Source organism: Ochotona princeps, chromosome 33 (assembly GCF_030435755.1).
Source record: "Ochotona princeps isolate mOchPri1 chromosome 33, mOchPri1.hap1, whole genome shotgun sequence".
In the NCBI taxonomy this organism is placed as follows: Eukaryota; Metazoa; Chordata; class Mammalia; order Lagomorpha; family Ochotonidae; genus Ochotona; species Ochotona princeps.
This window is the reverse complement of record NC_080864.1, coordinates 5326293-5346032: the sequence shown is the minus strand read 5'-3', so window position 1 is coordinate 5346032 and position 19740 is coordinate 5326293. Positions and strand designations below refer to the sequence as shown.

At 61.2% G+C, this 19740-nt stretch overlaps 2 protein-coding genes across 2 annotated transcripts in view; both read right to left on the bottom strand.

The window, feature by feature from the left end:
- Positions 1 to 4369, bottom strand: part of BRD4 (bromodomain containing 4) — a 59389-nt gene extending 55020 nt beyond the window's left edge. The window contains 1 exon segment of the mRNA XM_058657831.1: positions 4079 to 4369. The gene's annotated coding sequence lies outside the window, so the exon portion shown is untranslated.
- A 4274-nt stretch (positions 4370 to 8643) lies between these two features.
- Positions 8644 to 19566, bottom strand: AKAP8 (A-kinase anchoring protein 8). Its single transcript, XM_004595978.2, has 14 exons — positions 19414 to 19566; positions 17850 to 17888; positions 16326 to 16364; positions 15796 to 16057; positions 15006 to 15498; positions 14722 to 14851; positions 14485 to 14531; positions 14017 to 14050; positions 12267 to 12354; positions 10999 to 11140; positions 10809 to 10902; positions 10465 to 10595; positions 9609 to 9704; positions 8644 to 9201 (listed from the first exon to the last, which is right to left on the bottom strand). The coding sequence occupies exons 1-14, from the start codon at positions 19430 to 19432 to the stop codon at positions 8761 to 8763; spliced, it is 2055 nt and encodes a 684-aa protein (XP_004596035.2). The 5' UTR covers positions 19433 to 19566; the 3' UTR covers positions 8644 to 8760.
- Between the last annotated feature and the right edge of the window lie 174 nt (positions 19567 to 19740).

The window sequence follows — 19740 nt, the reverse complement described above, 5'->3', positions numbered from 1 at the left end:
GTGCAGAGAAAGAATGAACACATGGCTGACCTGCCCTAATCCTGACACCAGACTCGCCAGCCAACTATTTCTTCAGAATGGGACACATCCCATGACTTCTGCTGGGACAGGTGGACAAGGTTAAGTCAGGCTACTAGTCTATCTAAACCGTTTAAAAGAAAAAAAAAAAGAAAGCATGTAAATAAAACCACGCTTCACGCAGCAGCACAGCAGGACACATTTGGGGCGCATGTTCCAAACTTTCCTGCGCTTGGTAAGTACATACAACTGTTGCAAAGCAAAAGTGATTAAGCCATGAAGACCCTGCGACAACTCTGCCAACACACGCATGTTCCTTCGGGTCATTTAACTGGCTACCCCATTTCGCATTCTTGCACGCCTTCTCTGCAGGTCCTCTAAGAGTCCACGCAGCCTCCAGAATGAACACAGCTAGCTGCCCTGCGGCCCAACGCTATCACTCAGGAGGCTCACGGACCACGCAGGGCTCTGTATCCAGCCTGCTGCCTCGGGCACACACCACAGGCCCGGGAGGAGGGGTCACTTACCCACATCAGAACGTGCCTGTCCGTGCTGACGTCAGTATTACATCACACACACACAAAAAAGGGGGAGAAATTACTCAAATGTCTACTCCTGCGCATGAATAACTAAAATGAGGTACATCCACAAATAAAGTATTATTCAGGAATAAAACCGGACAGGGGACTGACGCGCTCTGCCACACAGCACGAACCTCTTGAAACCATGCTGGCTGCCACGGGGCACGAGGGGCTCCGTGCCATACGCTTTCTGAAACACCCGCAGGACAAAAAGGTACAGAAACCCAGAGTCCACGAGTGGCACTGCCAGCCGATACGATGGTTTCACACCGCTGTGTTCAAATCACATCGAACTGACATTCAACACGTGCGGGCTGATGACATTCAAACAATGAACACGACTGGACTACACACACACACACACACCGAGACAGACTCCTTGTACCAAGGACCCCGCCTTCCCTGGTGCGCACAGCTCCGGCGCTGGCTGTGTAGACAACCGGCTTGGCCACACACAGGTGAAAGCAGAATCTGAAACGGCAGGTGCATGAGAGTAAAACAGAAAGTGCTCCTGTTCTAAGACAAATCGAAACTGGAGTGGAGCTGCCCACACGCGTTTTACTGCTACTTCTGTGAGAACACTTCCCTGCAGGTCAGGGGTGAACCACAGCCCAGATCCACGCTCCGTAGCACGGTGGTCGTGCACAGAAGCCAGCCAGGGGGCCACGACACCAGGATGAGCCAACTGCCTGCCTTCCAAGTCACTAAACCAACTCCATCCACTGCTAATTGTCTGCCACTGTGCGCAGGCCAAATTCTTGCTCAACCGTGCTTCCAGTGTGTTCATTCGCAGACCTGTTAGCGGCCTCTCCCAGGCCCCTTTAGACAGCACGGGATATATGCAGAGACAAGGAAACAGCCCCTCCTGGGGAAAAAAAAAAATTAGTGCAGGAAATCTTTTCGCGTAAACTCATCTGATGGTTCCAGCCAGGAGGTCCCCGCAGTTGGCATCTTGCCTGGTCTCTCTTCTGTACACTTCACCTCCACACAGACCCACAAAACAGCAGTACCAGTCTCCAACAAAGTTTATTACAACGTGATGGCAGCATGGCACGGAGCAAGGCAGGGAACAACACCGGAACAGCAGGGCTCTCCCCACACCCAATGGCCATGACCGATACCTTCTGCCCCTGCCTCACCGACCCCCCTACCCACCACCCCGATCTGCCTCTCTGGAACCCCACGACTCTTCCCCAGCCCCAATTGTGTCACACGAAAAATACAAGCATCCCTCCCCGCCTCGCCTCCCACAGCAAAAGCACAATCGAGTACAAAGATCAAGGCCCCTGGCTTGGAAGGTAGCTTCTGGAAACAAAGTCTAAATTCCTCTAAACGACCCGATAATTTGGTGGAAATTTTACTAAGTAGCAATGGCTCTCTTGGCCATTCCTGGCTCATTTTTCCTCCTTATCACCCCGCAGGCTACTGAACAGCCAAAACATCCTTCAAATGCAGTCACTCTGGGCGAGTACAGCTCGTGAATGGCCGGCGGGGCGGGCAGGAGGGCGGTTCACCTGGGCGGGAGGGCGGTTCACCACGCATCAGGGTGGGCTCCACCTAGGACCACTCTCCCTGGACTCGCTCCCTCCTCCCGCCAGGCCCTCTTCTCGACACTATGTTTCCAGTCAAAGTCAACAACACGCTACATTGTGTTTCTTCAGGCATCTGATCAGGCTATCAGAGAGGTTTTATCTTTCCCTGATTGAAACTTTGGGAGCCACCAAGCTGCCTATCTTTACCATGCTGAGGTGCAAAGATAAGCCTGGTGCAAACGGAACAGAAAAGGAATGTTTCGTTAATTAGTGGGTGGCAAGGTCTTTCAGGCGGGCACAGCTACGACTTTCCCGAAATTGACAACACATTCACAAATTCATCCAGAGTTTTTTTCTTTACAACTTCCAAGAACTGACAGGCCCATTCATTTGAAATAACAACAACAATCATAATACCCCAATCATGATTATGGCACACACAAAAATCCCACTGGCTTCACAGACATGTCAAGCCTTCCTAGGTCACCCAATTCCCAGCGCAAGACCACAGGCCCCACCAGGCCACAAGAAACACAAGCAAGCAGAAATAATACTTCACACACATCCACACAAAAATTAAAATAAAAAAAAAAAAACAACAACGGGGGGGGGGCCGGCGCTCAGGGGAAGGCGCGCTGGCCACCCAGCCCAAGCACATGACACACACGGGGCCACAGCGCCCTTCCCCAACCCCAGAGCGGGGTTTCCCGTTTCTAATCTCCAACCTGGGGCCGGGCCTCACACTCAGGCTCAAGCTGGGACTATTTCCGTTTGGGAGGGGAGGAAGGGGGGGGGACTGTCATTTTATTTCGCTGAATCACAACTCCTCCACATCCCCACCCCAAGCCACCACACGCCAAACACCTCGCACGGGAGACAGGGAAGAGGGTAGAGAAAAAAAGGCCAGGGGAGAGGGTGGGTTGGGGGGTGGGGAAGGCCGTTGCCAAGAAAGCCAGGGCGCCCCCATCGAGCAAACACAAAAGCGCCCCGGGCGAGGGGTGCAACCCAGCGCAATCGGGGCAGGCCACGCTCGCGCCTCCCCTCTCCCCGGCGGGGCCTGTCGGCGGCCGAGGCGGCCTCCTTCTCTGCAGAGCCCCGGGGCGCACGGCGGGCAGGTGAGGCACGTGCACGGGACGGGGAGGTGGGAGACGAGGGGCGCACCGCCCGGTTGCCGGCGTGATGGGGGTGGGGGTGCCCCGGTAGCAGGACCCAGCAGCCAAGAGGGAGAGAGGGAGGAAGGCAGGGAGCGTGCGCGCACAGGGTAGCCAGGGCGCACCGCCTACCCCGGGGACGTCGGGGGGTTGTGGGGAGGGGTGCCGTGCCTGCACCGGCCACCACGCCGACCCCGGACTTACCGGGGCCGGGCGCAGGCCGCAGCTGCTGCTGCTACTGCTCTAGCGCTGGCCTTCTCCCTCCTTTCCCTCTTCCTCCTCCTCCTCCTCCTCCTCCTCACTTGACAAAATGGCGGCGGCAGGAAGTGCCGGGCGCCTCGGCCCGCCCCCTGCCCGCCCCCGGCTGCCCGCCCGCCCGCCTGCCTGCCCGCCCCGCCGAGGCGCCCGCGCCCCCCGCACCCCGACCCCGCCGGGGCCAGTCCCCCGAGCGCAGGGCAACCGAGACTGCTGCTAGTTGGGGTGGGGAGGGAGTGCTGCTGCTGCTGGTGGTGGTGGCGCCTCCAGGGCCCCAGGCCCCGCGCCCTGAGCGAGCGAGCGAGCGAGCGGGCGGGCTCTCCCCGTGCGCCCTGGGCGCGGAGCGCACGGCGCGCGCGGGGGGCCCCCCGCAGGCCCGAGCGCGCCTCCCCCCACCACACGCCGATGGCGTAGGTAGGTAGCTAGGTGGGAAGGCGCCACGGGCCCCCCCACCATTACGCAATGCAGCTGCCCGTGCCACCCCCGCGAAGGGCACGGAGAGACGCGCGCACACGCACACGCATACACACTGGATCCTCACCTGAGACGCTAGGCCGCACGCCGCCCCCGCCGCCGCCGCCGCCGGCCGCCGCCCCCTCTCCTCCTCCTCCTCCTCCCCGGGCTGCCTGCCGCGGCGCCGCCGGGCCCCCCGCAGCCGCCTGCCCGCCGCCGCTCCGCCGCGCCGCTCCCAGGGCCCCCCGCTCGCCCGCGGGCACCGCCGGCAAGCCGACGCCGTGGCGCCGCAGCCGCCACCGCCGCCGCCGGCCGCTCGGGCTCCTCGGCTGCGGAGAGCAAGAACAAACAGCCCTGCCGCCGCCGCCGCCGCCGCCGCCGCCAGCGCGCTGACGTCACCGCGCACGCTGCGCGCGCGGCCCCGCGCCGCCACCGCCGCCGTGCGCGCTCCACCCTTCCTGGGCGCGAGAGCGAGCTCCGGGACGACAAGCCGTGCAAGGGCTGCAGGTGAGCAGTTGGCGCCGGCTCGGACCGAGGCCCCGCGTGCCTGCCGGGACACGGAGACGGACGGAGACGGGAGAGCTCGGGAAGGCGCCGCCGGTCAGGCCCTCTAACCCGGTCCACCTCCGTGAGCTCGCCCCCGGGGCCTGGGATGTTCTGGTTCCCTGGGTGCAGCCGTGCACGGAGAGGCCTCGCGGCTCCAGCAAGCAGCAGCAGATCTGGGTGCTCACCCTGTGGGAATCCCTAAAAAGGATCCCATTAGGCTCTCATCTCTGTCTCTCTGTCTCTCTCTCGGCTTGATGGGTTACGAATGCAAACATTTCCAGAGCCGAAAGCATCGCTCTGTCTGTCTGTCCCCTGTACGTTCTCTGTGCATGTTGTCACTGTCATGCATGAAAAAGAGAGCCGCCTGACCTTGCGGCCTACTGGGTAAAGCTGCGAGCAGTAACGCAGGCATCCCGCATCGGCACCGGTTCGGTTCTTGGCTGCTCAAGTAATGCCCCAAGTGCTTTGGTCGGCTCCACCCATGTGGGGGACCCGGAAGAGGCTCCTGGCTTCGGACCAGCCGGATCGGCGGCCAGTGTGGCCATTTGCAGTGTAAACCAGCAGATGGAAGATCTTTCTTCCTGTCTCTCCTTCTCTCTGTAAATCTGCCTTTCCAATCAAAATAAATTCTGTGCAGGACAGGAAGAAACTGCTTGGGACCCGGCACCCGTGTGGGAGACCTGGAAGAAGCTCCTGGCTGCTGTGTTTGGACCTGCACAACTCGGGCCACTGTCGCCATTCAGGCAGGAATCTATCAGATGGAAGAATATTCTCTCTCTGTGAATGAATCTGCCTTTTCGATAATAATCAACCTTTTTTTAAATGTGCAAACTAAATGAGTCTTTAAAAAAAACAGAAGGGAACTCAGGTCTCAAAATTCGAGCTAATAGAACATTTCCCGATACCCAATTTCTTCAACATATATTGTTAGACCTTCTTTTTTTTTTTTTTTTTGAAGATTTATTTGTTTTTATTGCAAAGTCAGATATATAGAGAGGAGGAGAGACAGAGAGGAAGATCTTCCGTCCGATGATTCACTCCCCAAGTGAGCCGCAACGGCTGGAGCTGAGCCAAACCGAAGCCAGGAGCCAGGAGCTCTTCTGGGTCTCCCACGCGGGTGCAGGGTCCCAAGGCTTTGGGCCGTCCTTGACTGCTTTCCCAGGCCACAAGCAGGGAGCTGGATGGGAAGTGGAGCTGCCGGGATTAGAACCAGTGCCCTCTAAAGCAATTGCTTTACAGAATCTAACATTTGCCTGTTTCCTGCCTAAATGTAAAATGGCCTTAGCATGTTAACACTCAAAATTCAACAAGAGAAGCCCACGTATGGGGTGCGGCCAGTAATAGCCAGCACCCCTTGCCAGTGGGCACATGAAATGTGGCTGTGTCCCCCCCACCCCCACTCTCTGTCCTGAAGGTGGGGCCTAACAGCAATGTTAATTCCATCCTCCTGCCACTGCCCCCACCTCCTAGGTATTCGCTCCTGCCCACCTGTGACTCACCTATCAACTGAGAGGGGACGGTATTGCATTGTCGTGTAACCACTCCCCTCCCAAGCCCCTTTAAAAGGCCCATGAAGTGGGGGCTTGCTCTCTTTCTGGTCAGGTGCTTCTGTTACTCTTGGCTGATCCAGGACAGGTAATCCCCTGAGCCCGGTCCCTGCTTAGATAGGACAATGGATATGGTAATGGTTTTGGTTTGTGTACTAGCAGGAGTTCCAGGAGAGGTGAGGCCTAGCAGTGATGGAATGTGGACAGAGATGCCAGGGAAAGGTGAATGCCTGCAGCTTTCTAAGTGTGTCCAGGCTATTCATTGCATGTTTCTTAGGATGACTGATATTGTTGGGGAAGCTGGGACATAGGTCTTAAGGGTAATGACCATTTGTTCCTCTTGGGGTTATGTTCGGTTGGATTGCCGTATGGTCTTGTGATTTGCTCCGTTATCACCAAGCTTGGTTAATAAAGACCCCTTAATAAACCTGAGACATGTCTGGTGTGGTCTCGCTCACACCCCGCAACATCTCCAAGCTCCCGGTAGAGACCAGATAACTTGTAGCTTCTATCAGGACAGTGTCCTGCTGCTACCCCTGGCCTTTCAACGGCCCCTTTTTGGCACAAAAAAAGCCAGAGTGGTCATCGTCCCATGTCCCTGGCAGCAGCTAGGGTCTGTTCTGGGGGGAATGAAGTGCCAGATGGGTAATGGGCAGTTAGGGTCTCTGGTCCCTGGTAAAGTTACCTTTTAATTTCCATGGTGTATTGCACTTAATATCAAGGACGTTCAACATGTCTGTGATGGGCACTCGGCCTGCTATAGCATATGATGTTTATGTTAAATTTTGTCCACAGATGTCTGTACCAGCATCCTAGAATCGCAGGACTTATGACTGCCCTGGGGGGGGGGGGAATCTTTGTGGTATAATTTATTCCAAAAGTGGAGGGGAGGGGGAGATGTGGGTAATCGCCCCAGGGCCCCCCGCCCTGCTGCCTGGAGGGCATAGTTTAAGCCTAACTTTCCCCATGGCCTGAGGCACAGCCTTCAGGCCTACAGGTGGAGTGTGACCTCCAACATGGCTACAAAGTCAAGGGCATAGGAAGATCTAGGGAAATATACATGTCATACACAGCCAATTGCAGCGTCTTTGGTGGCCCTGAGGTCTGACATAGGGCTCCTTCCTGCCCTCCTCTTCCTGAGCCTTTAAAACCTGTAACCTGGGCTCAGCGCGGTGGCCTAGTGGCTGAAGTCCTCGCCTTGAGCGCGCCAGGATCCCATATGGGCACCGGTTCTAATCCCGGCAGCTCCACTTCCCATCCAGCTCCCTGCTTGTGGCCTGGGAAAGCAGTCGAGGATGGCCTAAAGCCTTGGGACCCTGCACCCATGTGGGAGACCTGGATGAAGCTCCTGGCTCCTGGCTTCGGATTAGCACAGCACTGTCTCTCCTCTGTATCTGACCCACGTGGGAGACGTGGAAGAGGCTCCTGGCACTGAGGTTTTGGATCTACTCAGCTCCAGTTGCGACCACCTGGTGAGTGAACCCGTGGATGGATCTGTAAATCTGTTTTTTTAATAAAGCTTAAAAACCCCAACAAAACAACAGTGAATAGTCTTTAGGTGGTTTCCCAGTCACCAGCTCTCTAGCAGGAAGCAGGAATTCCAGCCGAGTCTTTCACATGGATGGGATACCCTGGGAGCTAGATGGGAAGTAGAGCAGCTGGGCCAAGCCTGGCAATCCAACTTGAGCTGCAGATTCCCCAAATGGCTGTGCCCCCAGTGTTTTGGACTATCGAGTGCCAGTTCGGCCTCTGAATGCAACAGCTAACCCGAGGAATGAAGAACACCCAACCCAAGGGTCCCCCGTGGGTGGCAAGGAGCCACCCCTGCCACTGCCTCCTGGGGGCTGCAGGAACTAGAGACCAGCCCAGGTCCCTCGGGATGGTGTCAGCTTCTTAACCGGCTGTTCCTCAATGCTCCTCAAGCCAATGCCATGGCCCCCCTGTCCTTAACAGGCTTATAGAGAACACTGCACCTGTGCAGCGGTGAGGCCGCGTCCCAGAAACCATTCAGAGGTGTTGCTTATCCGTTTCTTTCCATTTTCCGTAAGCACCCCTCCTGCAGCCCCTTGCAGCTCCCCGGGACTGGTCTCGGGTACATGGCAGGTGCTGGTCAGGGATTCTGCTGCCTGCCGACTGCTTGTTCAGCCTGAGGTCTGAGGCAGATCTGGACACACAGGAAGGGCCTGCAGGCGGGCCCAGGGCAGGTGTGACTGGCAGGATAGCCTTGCAGCCCCTCACTGCCTTGCTTCGCTGCTCACCTGTTCACTGGGGCCATCGGACACTGCTGCTGAGCTTTGTGAACGTGCTCCCTCTTTGGGAGTGACACCCATGTCCTCAGTGTGGGAATACACAATTTACAGAAAAGGCTGGAAGCAGGCGTGTAGGGTTGCAGGAGCAGGCCTGCCCCACCGCCTGGCTTGGCTGGGACCTGCAGCTGCAGCGAATCCCCAAGACAGGGGCTCCCAGCCAACCACCCCAAACTCCCAAACCGTGGACTGAAAGTCACTACACCAAAACACATCCAGAGCTACCACGCAGCTTTTATTAGGATTGTGGGTGCAGGGGCTGACCCAGGTGCTGTAGGGATGCGTGGCCCCCAGGGCCTCAGATGATAGGGTGGAGTGGGGCCCGCAGGACGCAGGCAGAGGGTCTCCAGTGTTCTGGCCCTGTGTCAATGTCACAGTGCAGGAGCATCATCAGTTTGTGCTTCTTGGCTGGCTGGGGCCGCAGCAGCAGCCTCAGCGCTGGCCTCGTCGGCCGAGGCTGCTGGCACCGCCTCTTCACTCCCAGCCTGGGAGTCCTGACTTCCGGCCTCGCCTGCAGGGGCCGCAGTGAGCCCCACCTCGGACGCCGCCCCACTCGCCTGTGGGTCTGTCTGCTCCTCCAGCTGCGTGTCATCGTGGGCGCTGCCGGCGCTCTCAGCTGACTCCACGGGGACCTCAGCAGCTGGAGCCTCGCTGCCCCCGAGGGTCGGCACAGCCTCGCTCTCCTCCCCCTCCACGGCCCGCACTGTGGCCGTGACCACGTCGGCTAAGACCTCGGCTGCCACCTCCTCCGGGCTCTCCTCCTTGTCCTCCCCTTCCATCTCCGGGTCCTCGCTGGTGAAGGGGTCCTCGCCCTGATCAGAAAGAATGAGTGAGGTCGGACGCCTGCTGGCCCCCAGAGCCGAGCCCCACGCCTCTCTCTGCCTGCTTTGGAACACAAACATCCTGACACACACACACACGTGCGCGCTGGTTCCCAGGCCCAAACCATCGAAGCCACACTGCTTTCCCGCACAGCACAGGCTCCAGTGGCACGGTGGGCGTTGGGGCTGTAAACCAGGGAGCCTCCTGCGCTCTGCCTTGAACCCTAAGATGGACACAATGCAGGCAGGTACGGAGGACACGCAGCCCTAAGGCCGTGGGGGATTCGAGCCCGGGAGGCTGAGCTCTGAGCCCTGGGGCCACCTCGGGACAGGGGAGTAGCTCTAACCGGCACCCCATCCCCACCCACACCTGCACCGTGCCCCCTGCGCCCCCCGACCTTGAGGTATTTCTCCAGCATCTTCACAATGTGTCTGTTGTTCAGCACGCTCTTGGCCACATGCAGGCTTGTCTTCTTGAACTGCTCCGCGGCCAGCTGCCAAAGGATGCCCACGGGCAGTCAGGGTGGCCAGCCCACATAGCTGCTTCCCTGGGGCAGGCATCCCATGTGGGAATGCCAATTTGAGTCCTAGCTGCTCGGCTTCTGACCTGGTTGGCTCGCTCTCTCTTATTTACTGTTAATGGACTTGAAAAGCAAAGGTAGGTACAGAAAGAGAAGCTTCCATCCTCTGGCTAATGAGTAGCCACAATGGCCAGGGTAGGGCCAGGCTGGAGCCAGGCGCCAAGGCCTCTTCCAGATCCCGCCCACGCCGCTGCAGAAGCCCAAATACTTGGGCCATCCTCTGCTGCTTTCCCAGATGTGGGAGCTGGTGGGGAGTGGAGCACCTGGGACTCACTGACCCGGCGCCCATGTGGGAAGAACAGGCCCAGAGCTAACCTGCTCTGCCACAGCACCAGGCCCTATGCAGCTTGCTTTCTGCCAAGGAGCCTGGGATGGCCGAGGATGACGGCCCAAGCACTTGGGTGAGACAGTTTGGTGATGTTGCACAGGAAAGCAGAGACGGAGTGAGGGGACTGAGACATGCGGGCACAGGGCAGGGCGCTCTAGGCTTTCCTGGTTAGAGGACCCCTCAGAGTGTTGGCAGTCAGCAAGCTGGGCACACACGCGTGTTGCTTTCTGACCTGCTGGCCGCCACTCTGGCGGGTCGCAGCGGCTGTGGCCCTGCCCGCCAGCTGTCCCTGCGTGCCCACGGGGGACGGGGCGAGGCCCGGCCCTGCTTCCCAGGACGACTCACCCTGCGGTTGTGGTTGTGGTCTACAGAGTGCAGGTGGCGCTGCAGGAGCTGCGGCTGTGCAGGGATCAGCATGTCGCAGGCCAAGCAGTGCGCAGCCTCGATCTTCTTGAAGAAGTGCTCCTGGCCGATGCCTGTGCCAGAGGCCGGGCAGGGGTTCACCTCTCTCCCACTCCTGCCCACTGCCGCCCAAGCCCCAGCTGCCTGTGCCCGCTGCAGGAAGCCCGGGCCTTGATGCTGCTATCCTCTGCCGTGCCCTGGGGCCACGTGAGGTCTCGCCCTCCTCCTCCTTCTCCCAGCAGCCCCTGGGATGTCTGGTCCCCAGCACCCCAGGACCCCCAGCTCACCCTTGAAAGGATCCGGCTTGGGTTTGGGGCTCTCCTTCTCCATCAGCTCCCGCCGCCGCTTCTCAATTTTCTTGTTCCTGTTTACGATGTATTCCTGGAGGAGGGACCGTGTGAACGGAGGCTGCCCGGGGGGCTGCCCACGTGACCCGTCCGTCCTCGCGTCCTCTGGCCGGGGCTGCCGTGTCCTCACCTGCAGGAACTCTACCGTCTTATCGGGCAGCTTGGTGCCGATGAAGCGCAGCGTCTCCTTGTGGAACTTGCTTTGCAGATGTTTCTGGATCTCTTCGTCCTCAAAGCTCCGGAACTTGCACACTGAGCAGGCAAACTGAATCCTGCAGGACAGTGAGGCGGCGGTGGGGGGGGGGGGGGGGGGGGAGACAGGGGATGCTGTCACAGCACGGCCAAGGGGCTGCCTGGGGGACACGACCGCACAGGGGGCCCAGAGAAAAGTGAGTCACACTGCTTCCTGGGGGGGAGGGGGGCTTCCCAGAACCACCGACCCCCTAAACTCCCCAAACTGGCCTGGTCGTCACTGTATATAGGGAGGAGCAGAGCTTGCAATCAAGCCTGTGTGCTGAGGGCCAGTGGCCTGCAGTGCCCACCTGCCCTGGGGACCCTCCCTGCCCGGCCCTGCAGCTGCTGTGAAGGGCGCAGGGCGCTCTGGAGCCAGGCCCCCCGTCACTGTTATTATTTCTAAGCACAGGGAATGAGATGGAAAGAATATGAACAGGTCTTCCATCCACTCCCCAACACGGCTGCAAGAGACAGGAGCCCGGAGGCACTTACTGTCTCCCATGCCTGCGATTCAACCGCAGGCGGAGTAGCTGGGCGTTTCTTCTCTACCCTAGTCGGGAGACCCGACGGAACAAGGCCCTTCCAGGTTCTCCGTGTCTGGCGCGGAGGCCCCAGAAGTGGTGCAAGCTGCCACCTGCCATGCTGGCAGCGGCCCACACCCGAGCACTTGCTCATGTCCGGGGAGCTCTGCTTCGGACCCAGCAACCTGCTACATGCCCGGGCCTCCTGTCACCCACATGGAAGACATGCATTAGAGTGCCAGCCTCCTGGTTCTGACCCGGCCCAGTCTGAGGGCATTTTGGGGGGGGGGGTGAACTGAAGGGTGTAAAATGTCTTTCTGTCTACCTCTTTGCCTTTCAAACGAACAAACAGAAACAGGCCCGCGTCTTACAATCCTTGGCCTTCTGGCTCTGTGCTGGCACTCTTGCCTCTCTGTGCCATCTGGCCACAAGGGGCCTGGTATTTTCCAGATCCCCGGGTGCCTTCTTGCTGTTAGTCCCCAGGCGTGGTCTGGACAGCGCACGGAGGCCCCTCAGCAGCTCTGCACCCCAAAGGTTGTCACCTACTCATTCCTCCAGGTTGCCAGGTGCCAGTCCCTGGTGGGTGCCCCCCAGCCGGAGCAGACACCTCCGGACTCCCCCAGCCACTCTGCCTGCTGCCCACCTGTCGGCCGCTCGGTCCCGCATCCGGTCTCTCCTCCTCTGCTTCTCGCGCCTCTTCTTCATGTCCTCATCCTCGTCCTCCTTCTCTCCTGTGACAGAGAAGAGCCTTCCAGAAGCCTGCGGAGGTGCCGAGTGCCAGGGCCTTGTGCAGGGCTGTGGCGGCCCTGTGTGCGGCCACACAGCAGGTGGTGCCAGCAAAGGCTCCCAACAGCACGGGCCTCTCTGATGAGCACCCAGAGGAGTCTCACTGCTCCTGCCATGGCCCAGTAGAGGCCAGCACGGGTCAGGGGCACGGCCTGCCCAACCCGCCGACACACAGCTCACTTGCCTGTGTTGTCCTTGGCTGGGCCCCGTCACCAGGTCTTCCCCCAGGGTCACTTAAGGAGGAGAGTAGCAGCTCTCCGCAGCCACAGAGGCGGCAGCAGGCAGGCCCCTGGGAGTCAGGCGGGCTGCCCTCCATCCCACCTGCAAGGGGCAGTGACGCCCGTCCCGTCGGCCTCCGCTGACCTAGGGCCTCAGCAGGTCTGAGTCCTTGCTGGCCCAAACTATCTTCCACTCACAAAGAAACCCCGTCCACCTAGGGCTTTCCCAGGGCTGTGTGGGAAGCGATCCTAGAAATAAGACAATGGGGAAGAGACTCATGGGTCCTTCCACCATCTGTCGGCTGGGGCCGGCGCAGCCAGCACCCCAGCCCTGAGGCCGGGCCGGTGCTCTGGGGCTCAGAGCCAGGGGCCGGAAGGACACTGGGAAACAAGGCTGGGAGAAGCATCTGAACTGTAACCCCTACCCCTGAGGCCAGGCCCGACTGTCCCACGAAGATGGCGACCGGCGTGCGCTGCTCAGAAGCCTCTCAAAAGGGCGAGTGGGACTTTTGGCAAGAGGTCACTGCCTGAAACTATGCCTGCTGTTTAATAGCAAAGTCATCCCGGGCAGGCAGAAGGACCTGTGCGTAACAAACACGTCACCTTTGCTTTAGCATTGACCCTGCTGCCCCAGCTGCTCTACCCTCGGCGTGTTCCCAGCTATGGGCGGGACCGCACAAGTCACAGGGGCACGAAAAAGAGGGACTAAGCTACACCCTAAATTGCATACACGGGTCAGCCTGGGACCCTTGGGTGAGGCAGCCATGATGGACCCGCAGGAAGAGGGTGAGGATGAAGGCACAGGTGGCTTTTGGGGGAACCCGTGGCCACCGCGTCTCTCGGGTTGCTTTTCCACATCCCTGTGCGAGCGCTCAGGCTCCACCTGCCCTGTCTCCTAGTCTGGACTCGAGGTCCCCACGCTGGCAGTGCCAACACCTCTGAGCAAGCCCTGCCTCTCGGGAGCTGCCAGGCTCCGGGTGGTAGGTGCTCTCCGTTCCACCCTCGGGGGCGCATGGTGACGTGCACACAGCTGCCAGGAGCCCCAACCTTGGAGGCCAGCAATGGAGGCAGGTGGACAGTGAAGTCCAGGGGTGAGAGGGGACTGTAACGACCGAGGGGCCTGATGCCCGAGACCCCCCCTCCCCACCCTCACAAGCACTGCACACAGCCCGACGGGAGCTTTCCTCCCACGTTGCACTGATTCAGTGAGGCAAACGGACCTGTTTTCAGCCAAGCGTCTGCGATGGCCTTGGCCAGAGCCCCCCGGGGGGGCTGTGGCCCTTCCTGTGCCACCAGCCTGCTGCCTCTCCATCCAGGCCCCCAGCTTGCTCAGAAGCCCGGCTCTGTGGGGCCGCCGGGAAGACACAGGGGACCCTGGACGACACCTACCTTTCTGCCTCCCAGAATCACAGAGTTCGTCCTCCTGGAAAAAGGCACACGCAAAGTTGGGCCGTGAGGGGGGCGGGGCAGTTCCGGAACGTTCCACCAGCCGTCAGCCCTTGGCTGTGAGGTGGCGGACACTCTTCCCCCTAGATCTACCGGGGGCCAACTCCAGTGCTCCTGACCGGAAGTGGCCGCCTGCCCTTAAGCACCCCTGCTGCCAGGTATAAGGCTCAGGCGTAGGCCTCCCGTTATACCAGCAACATGGGACTCCAGACCTACCCAAGCTCCCACTGGCACCCCACGGCCCAGGGGGACAGTGTCTAAGGGTAGGGACTGCGGGACTGAGCGGCAGGAAAAGGAATGTGAGCCCGGGGCCATTGCTGGGTACAGGTCAAGGGACTAGATCCACGCGGGAGGAACAAAGCAGCCCCACATCCTGGCCACGTGGGGGACTCGGCCGTGAGGTGGACTTACACCCCTGCATTCTTCATCTCCCGAGCGCAAGTCACCAGCTCCGTCGTCTGCCAGATACAAAGGAGCAGGCCGGGTCAGCCGCCGCCAGGGGCTCCCCCGTGCCTTGCCTCCGCTGCTGGAACTCGGCACCCAGAGCCACCGTGGGCCCGACCACCGCGGAAGGCTGGGCGCCCCGCCACCCTCAGGTTCCCGCGTGACCGGGGCACACGCCCTCGCGGGGACGTGGCGTGCACGTACCGTTCTCAGATATGTCTCCTTCGCTGTCAGCCCGGGCCACCTTGGTGTCTGGCTCCTCGTACGTGAGAAACGGCCTCCGCTTCCTGCCCATGCCGTCCGGTCCGAAGCGGTCAAAACCCCGCCTCCTGGGCTGCAGACACACAAGGCCCGTTTGATTGCCATTTGACCCGGGTCGTGCCAGCCCACGGATGGGCAAGGCCAGGGGCCACACATGCGCAGTGCAGGGAGCTGACTGCGAGTGGAGAACGCACAGGGACCAGCAGGGGACATGAGGGAGGGCTTACCCAGTCCCGCAGGTGCGTCTGTGCGCGGCCACAGCCGTAGGGCATGCTGTTGTCGTAGCTGCCCGTCCCCTGCACGCCCATCCCACAGTAGTCGGAGCCCATGGACTGGGAGAACAGGGGAGGAGGCGGCCTGTTGCCGGAAGGGCCGCCGGGGCCCCTGCCAGCTGCATAGCTCATGTCGTTCCAGGAGGTGGACAGGGGCTCGGAGGAGGCTGGTACGAAGGGGTCGCCGCGCCCAAAGCTGCCGGAGCTGGCCCGCTCCTGGAAGCGATCCTGGAAGCGGCCCTGGCCCCGGCCCCGTGCAAAGCTGTCCAGCGGGCCACGCTCGCGGGCCAGGTCCCGGCAGTCGCTGTACTGGCCGGCCCCGAAGCCACCGTTGTGGTTGGCCCCCGGGTCGTAATCGTAGTCGTAGCTGTAGTTGGGGCGGTAGGAGTTCTGCTCGGGCAGGCAAGGCCTGGAGTCATAGGACTCGAACTGCTGGAAGCGGAAGTTGCTGAGAAGGATGCAGAAACACGTCAGGGGGAGCTGGGGGCCCTGACCTCTGATCTCAACACTCCAGCAAAGCTGCTCCTTTGGGTCAGAATGGCAATCTACCCCCTCCTCAGGCAACTGTGGGTCAGGGAGTCTGCAGTGGCTGGGTGGCTCAGCCGTCAGCCGGGCCCCTGGGGACCCAGCAACAAAGTCCTGTCTACAGTGGGCTCAGCTCCCCGACTGTGCCACGCTCCCCCCCCGCAGCACCCACTCCCACATGCATGGAACCAGGCGTGCCAGGGCCCCAGGTCCTAATTACCTGTCCCGGTCCTGCATGGTTTCCGCACCGCCACCGCTTCCGGCCCTGCCTCCTTCCTTGGACATCATGTCTAGGCGCTGGTTGATCTTGGCGATGAGTGAGTCGGAGTTGTCGCACGGCTCCGGCCCATACGAGCCCATGTGCACGGCAGGGCCACTGTCGCTGGCCTTGGCGGCCTCCCAGGAAGCTGGCCCATAGTTGTAGGACGATCCTGAATGGATGCTGGTATTCTGGGATCCATAGTAATTGTAGTTGTCGTAACCTGTCAGAGCGAGGAGGGCCTCAGCTCAAATGCCCATCCACAAGGAAAAGGGTGACCAACATTAAGCACAGCTGGCGCCACGCTGGGCACCTGCAGGAGGCAGCCGTGGCTCTTCACATGCCAGCCCTTAGCACGGGGGCTGGGAGTTACAGCTGCTGCTGCTTCCGGACCCCACCCGCAAGCCCCCCGAGTCTTCTCATCACCTCACGCTCACATCAGGCACGGAAAGCCATGCCACTGGCCCCCACAATCGCAGCCCCTCACCCACCTGGAGACCCCCAGCTGCTCACACCAGATCCGTATGCACCTGCAGACAGACAGACACGATGAGCGCCTTGTGCGCAGGTCTGAGGCCACTGGCAGCCGAGCTTGGGGGCCAGGGCTGCTCGTTGGGGGCCCCGTGTCCCACAAGGCTCTGGGCTGAGCAGCGCCTCAGCTGGCCTCCCAGGCAAGCCCCACCTCCCTCGGCAGTGGAAGGGGAAGGACGCCGTGTACTCCCCAGGGAGCTCGCTGCCCTGGCCAGGGTGCCCAGCCGAGCCTCACAGAGGCCAGTTCTCAGGCACTGCCAACCGCCCTTGGAGGGCTAGGATGGAAAGAATCATGTCCCCAGCTCAACTCTGCAAAGCCATGGCTGCATGCCAGTAGCAGGGAGTGCGGGCACGGGGGCGCTGGGGGCTGGTGCCGTGGGCGACAACAGGAGTGGGAAGGGAACTCCAGGTGTCCCTCACAAGGAGCCGATCATGGGGTCAGGCAGAGGCCCCCCCCCCCAGGGCAAACTCTGCCTAAGATCTAGGAACAAGGCTTGGCATCCTTTAAGCTGCTGGGCAACATACTGCAAAGACCATATTGGGCCTGGTGCAGCAGCCTAGTGCCTAAAGTCTGTACATTGCATGTGTCAGGATCCCAAATGGGCGCTGGTTCTAATCCCAGCAGCTCCACTTCCCCTCCAGCTCCCTGCCTGTGACCTGGGAAAGCAGTGGAGGACGGCCCAAAGCCTTGGGACCCTGCACCCACGTGGGAGACCTGGAGGAAGTTCCCAACTTCAGAATGACTCAGCTCTGGCCACTGCGACCATCTGATGAGTGAACCAGTGGATGGAGGACTTTTTTGTCTCTCCTCCTCTCAGTTCATCTGCCTTTCCAATGGAAAATAAATAAATCTTTAAAAACAAAAACGCCGGGCCCGGCGGTGTGGCCTAGCGGCTCAAGTCCTCGCCTTGAAAGCCCCGGGATCCCATATGGGCGCCAGTTCTAATCCCGGCAGCTCCACTTCCCATCCAGCTCCCTGCTTGTGGCCTGGGAAAGCAGTCGAGGACGGCCCAAAGCTTTGGGATCCTGCACCCGCGTGGGAGACCCGGAAGAGGTTCCAGGTTCCCGGCTTCGGATCGGCACGCATCGGCCCGTTGCAGCTCACTTGGGGAGTGAATCATCGGACAGAAGATCTTCCTGTCTCTCCTCCTCTCTGTATATCTGACTGTAATAAAATGAGTAAATCCTATAAAAAAAAAATAAAAACAAAAACACCACACCATGTGTGCTGAGACGCCTGACCAGTTGTAACTGTCTAGGCAACTCTGAACTTGTCCTGTCTGCTGAGCCCCAAGTCCAAAGCCGTGCTGGGAGGCAAAGCGAGACAGACCGCAGAGGACCACCAGCTCACACCACTCCCTCTGCTAGGAGTTTCACAGTATTCAGGTTGCACTGCCCATTTTGGGGGGAACAAAAAAACCATGCGGGCTCACGGAGGCGCCAGTGGATTCTTGGCTGACCGTCCCCTCGCAGCCCCCACTTACCTTGGGTGTTGGCAGGCCCCGCGCTCCACGCCCCGTAGCCTGTGGACACAAGATCCCGCGTGTGAAGGAGTCCCGGCACCGGGAAGGCTGCCTCACAACACAGCAGCCCCTCGAACAAGCAGCTTGCGCAGCTCCCGCCAAGCAGGCTGTGGTTATCTCAGGGTTCTCCCAGATCCTAACCAGCAGCCCCCCAATGTGCCCCTGAGGTAACCGGAGCAAGGAATTTCAGTCTCTGATACCCGCTGCATGCTCCAGCCCAGCACGGGACCTCACTGCTGCATCGACCGGATACCCCTATAACCTTCCTTTTCCTGGGATGCTCCCACCACCAACAGGATGTCTGCCATATGACCACGGTGCGTGGACGGCCAGCCAGGAGTGGGGACCAGTAGAGCCACTGTTGGGCTGCAGAGACCTGCAGGCCACTGCGTGCCCCTCCTCGCCTTGCGGCACCCACCTAGCAACCTTCCCCCGTGTGTGCACCGACCCCAATAATGGAAAGTAGCCTCCACACCCCACCCCCCCTTTTCCGTGCAATAGTGCAATAGGCTTCAAACGTCCTGGTCACAGCACGCTAGTGAAAACTGCAGTATTTATGGAAGCAGCCCCGGGGGGCGGGGGAACACATCCCACCACGGCCGCCTGCCAGGAACTCAGTGAGGGCCTCCCAGAGGGCCCTGATGCCCGAGAATGGGAGGGCGAGAGGGGCCTTGTGCTTCTGCATGGTTCTGGGGTGCCGTCGAAGGCTGCACGAGGGGACGGGGCTGCAAAGGGAAGGGTCCCCGTCTGAGACCGAGAGGTCCCTGCCCCGACTGCCCCAGCTGCCCGAGGGGACGGGGCTGCACAGGCAGAGTCCTTGTCTGAGCCCCAGGGGTCCCAGGGGTCCCAGGGGTCCCGGCCCCTGCTGCCCCAGGGGTCAGTCCCTGTCCCGACGGCCCCAGGGGTCCCTGTCCAGGCTGCCCAGGAGTCCCCGTCCCGGTTGTCCATGCTGCCCAAGGGTCCCCGCCTCGGCTGCCCAGGAGTCCCTGTCCCGACGGCCCCAGGGGTCCCTGTCCAGGCTGCCCGGGGTCCCCGCCTCGGCTGCCCCAGGGGTCGGCCCCTGTCCCGGCTGCCCAGGAGTCCCTGCCCCGGCTGCCCAGGGGGTCGGTCGGTCCCTGCCCCCGGCTGCCCAGGGGTCCCTGCCCCCGGTTGTCCCCGGCTGCCCAGCACACCCCACGCCCAGGCCCCGCCTCCGGAGCCGCCATCTTGTGGCGTCGGTGGAGCCGCGGGCTCCGGGCCGAGCTCCGGCCCCTTGGCGAGGTAGCAACGGCCGGGCCGACCCCGCGCGGAGCCCCCCGGAGCCCGGCCCCGCCCGCCCCCTCGGCCGGCCGTCCAATCCGCGCGCAGCGGGCCCGGGAGAGACGGCGTGCAGGCCCAATGGGCGCAGCGCGCGCCCCCGGCCGCCCCTCGGCCCGGCGGAGCTGCGGCCGCGCTGCGCCCAGACTGCAGGCCGGGCCTCTCTGCGGAGCCGGGGCCTCGCCGTCCGGCGGCCCCCGGCCCTCTGCGGCCAGCGCCCGGCACTCACCTCCGTAGCCCTGCTCCATGTCTCCCACCAGGCCCGACAGCAGCTCCTTTTTCTACGGTGCCACACGACGCATGCGTCCAAACGCACCTCCCGCCTTCCGCTGCTGGCAGACGGGCGTGCACGTCACTGCCAATGGCTGACCTTCCGGAAGACACGCCCCCCGGCGGGGCGGACAGCCCTCCGGGTTGTTCGGGATTGGCGACCGCAGCCTCTCGGGAACCGTGGTTGGCCCGCTGCGTGCTAGGCCCGACCGCACCCTGCGCGCAGGCGCGCCTGTCCTCCCGCCGCCCTCCTGCGCAGGCGCCCTCGGTGCTGCCGCCACGCCCC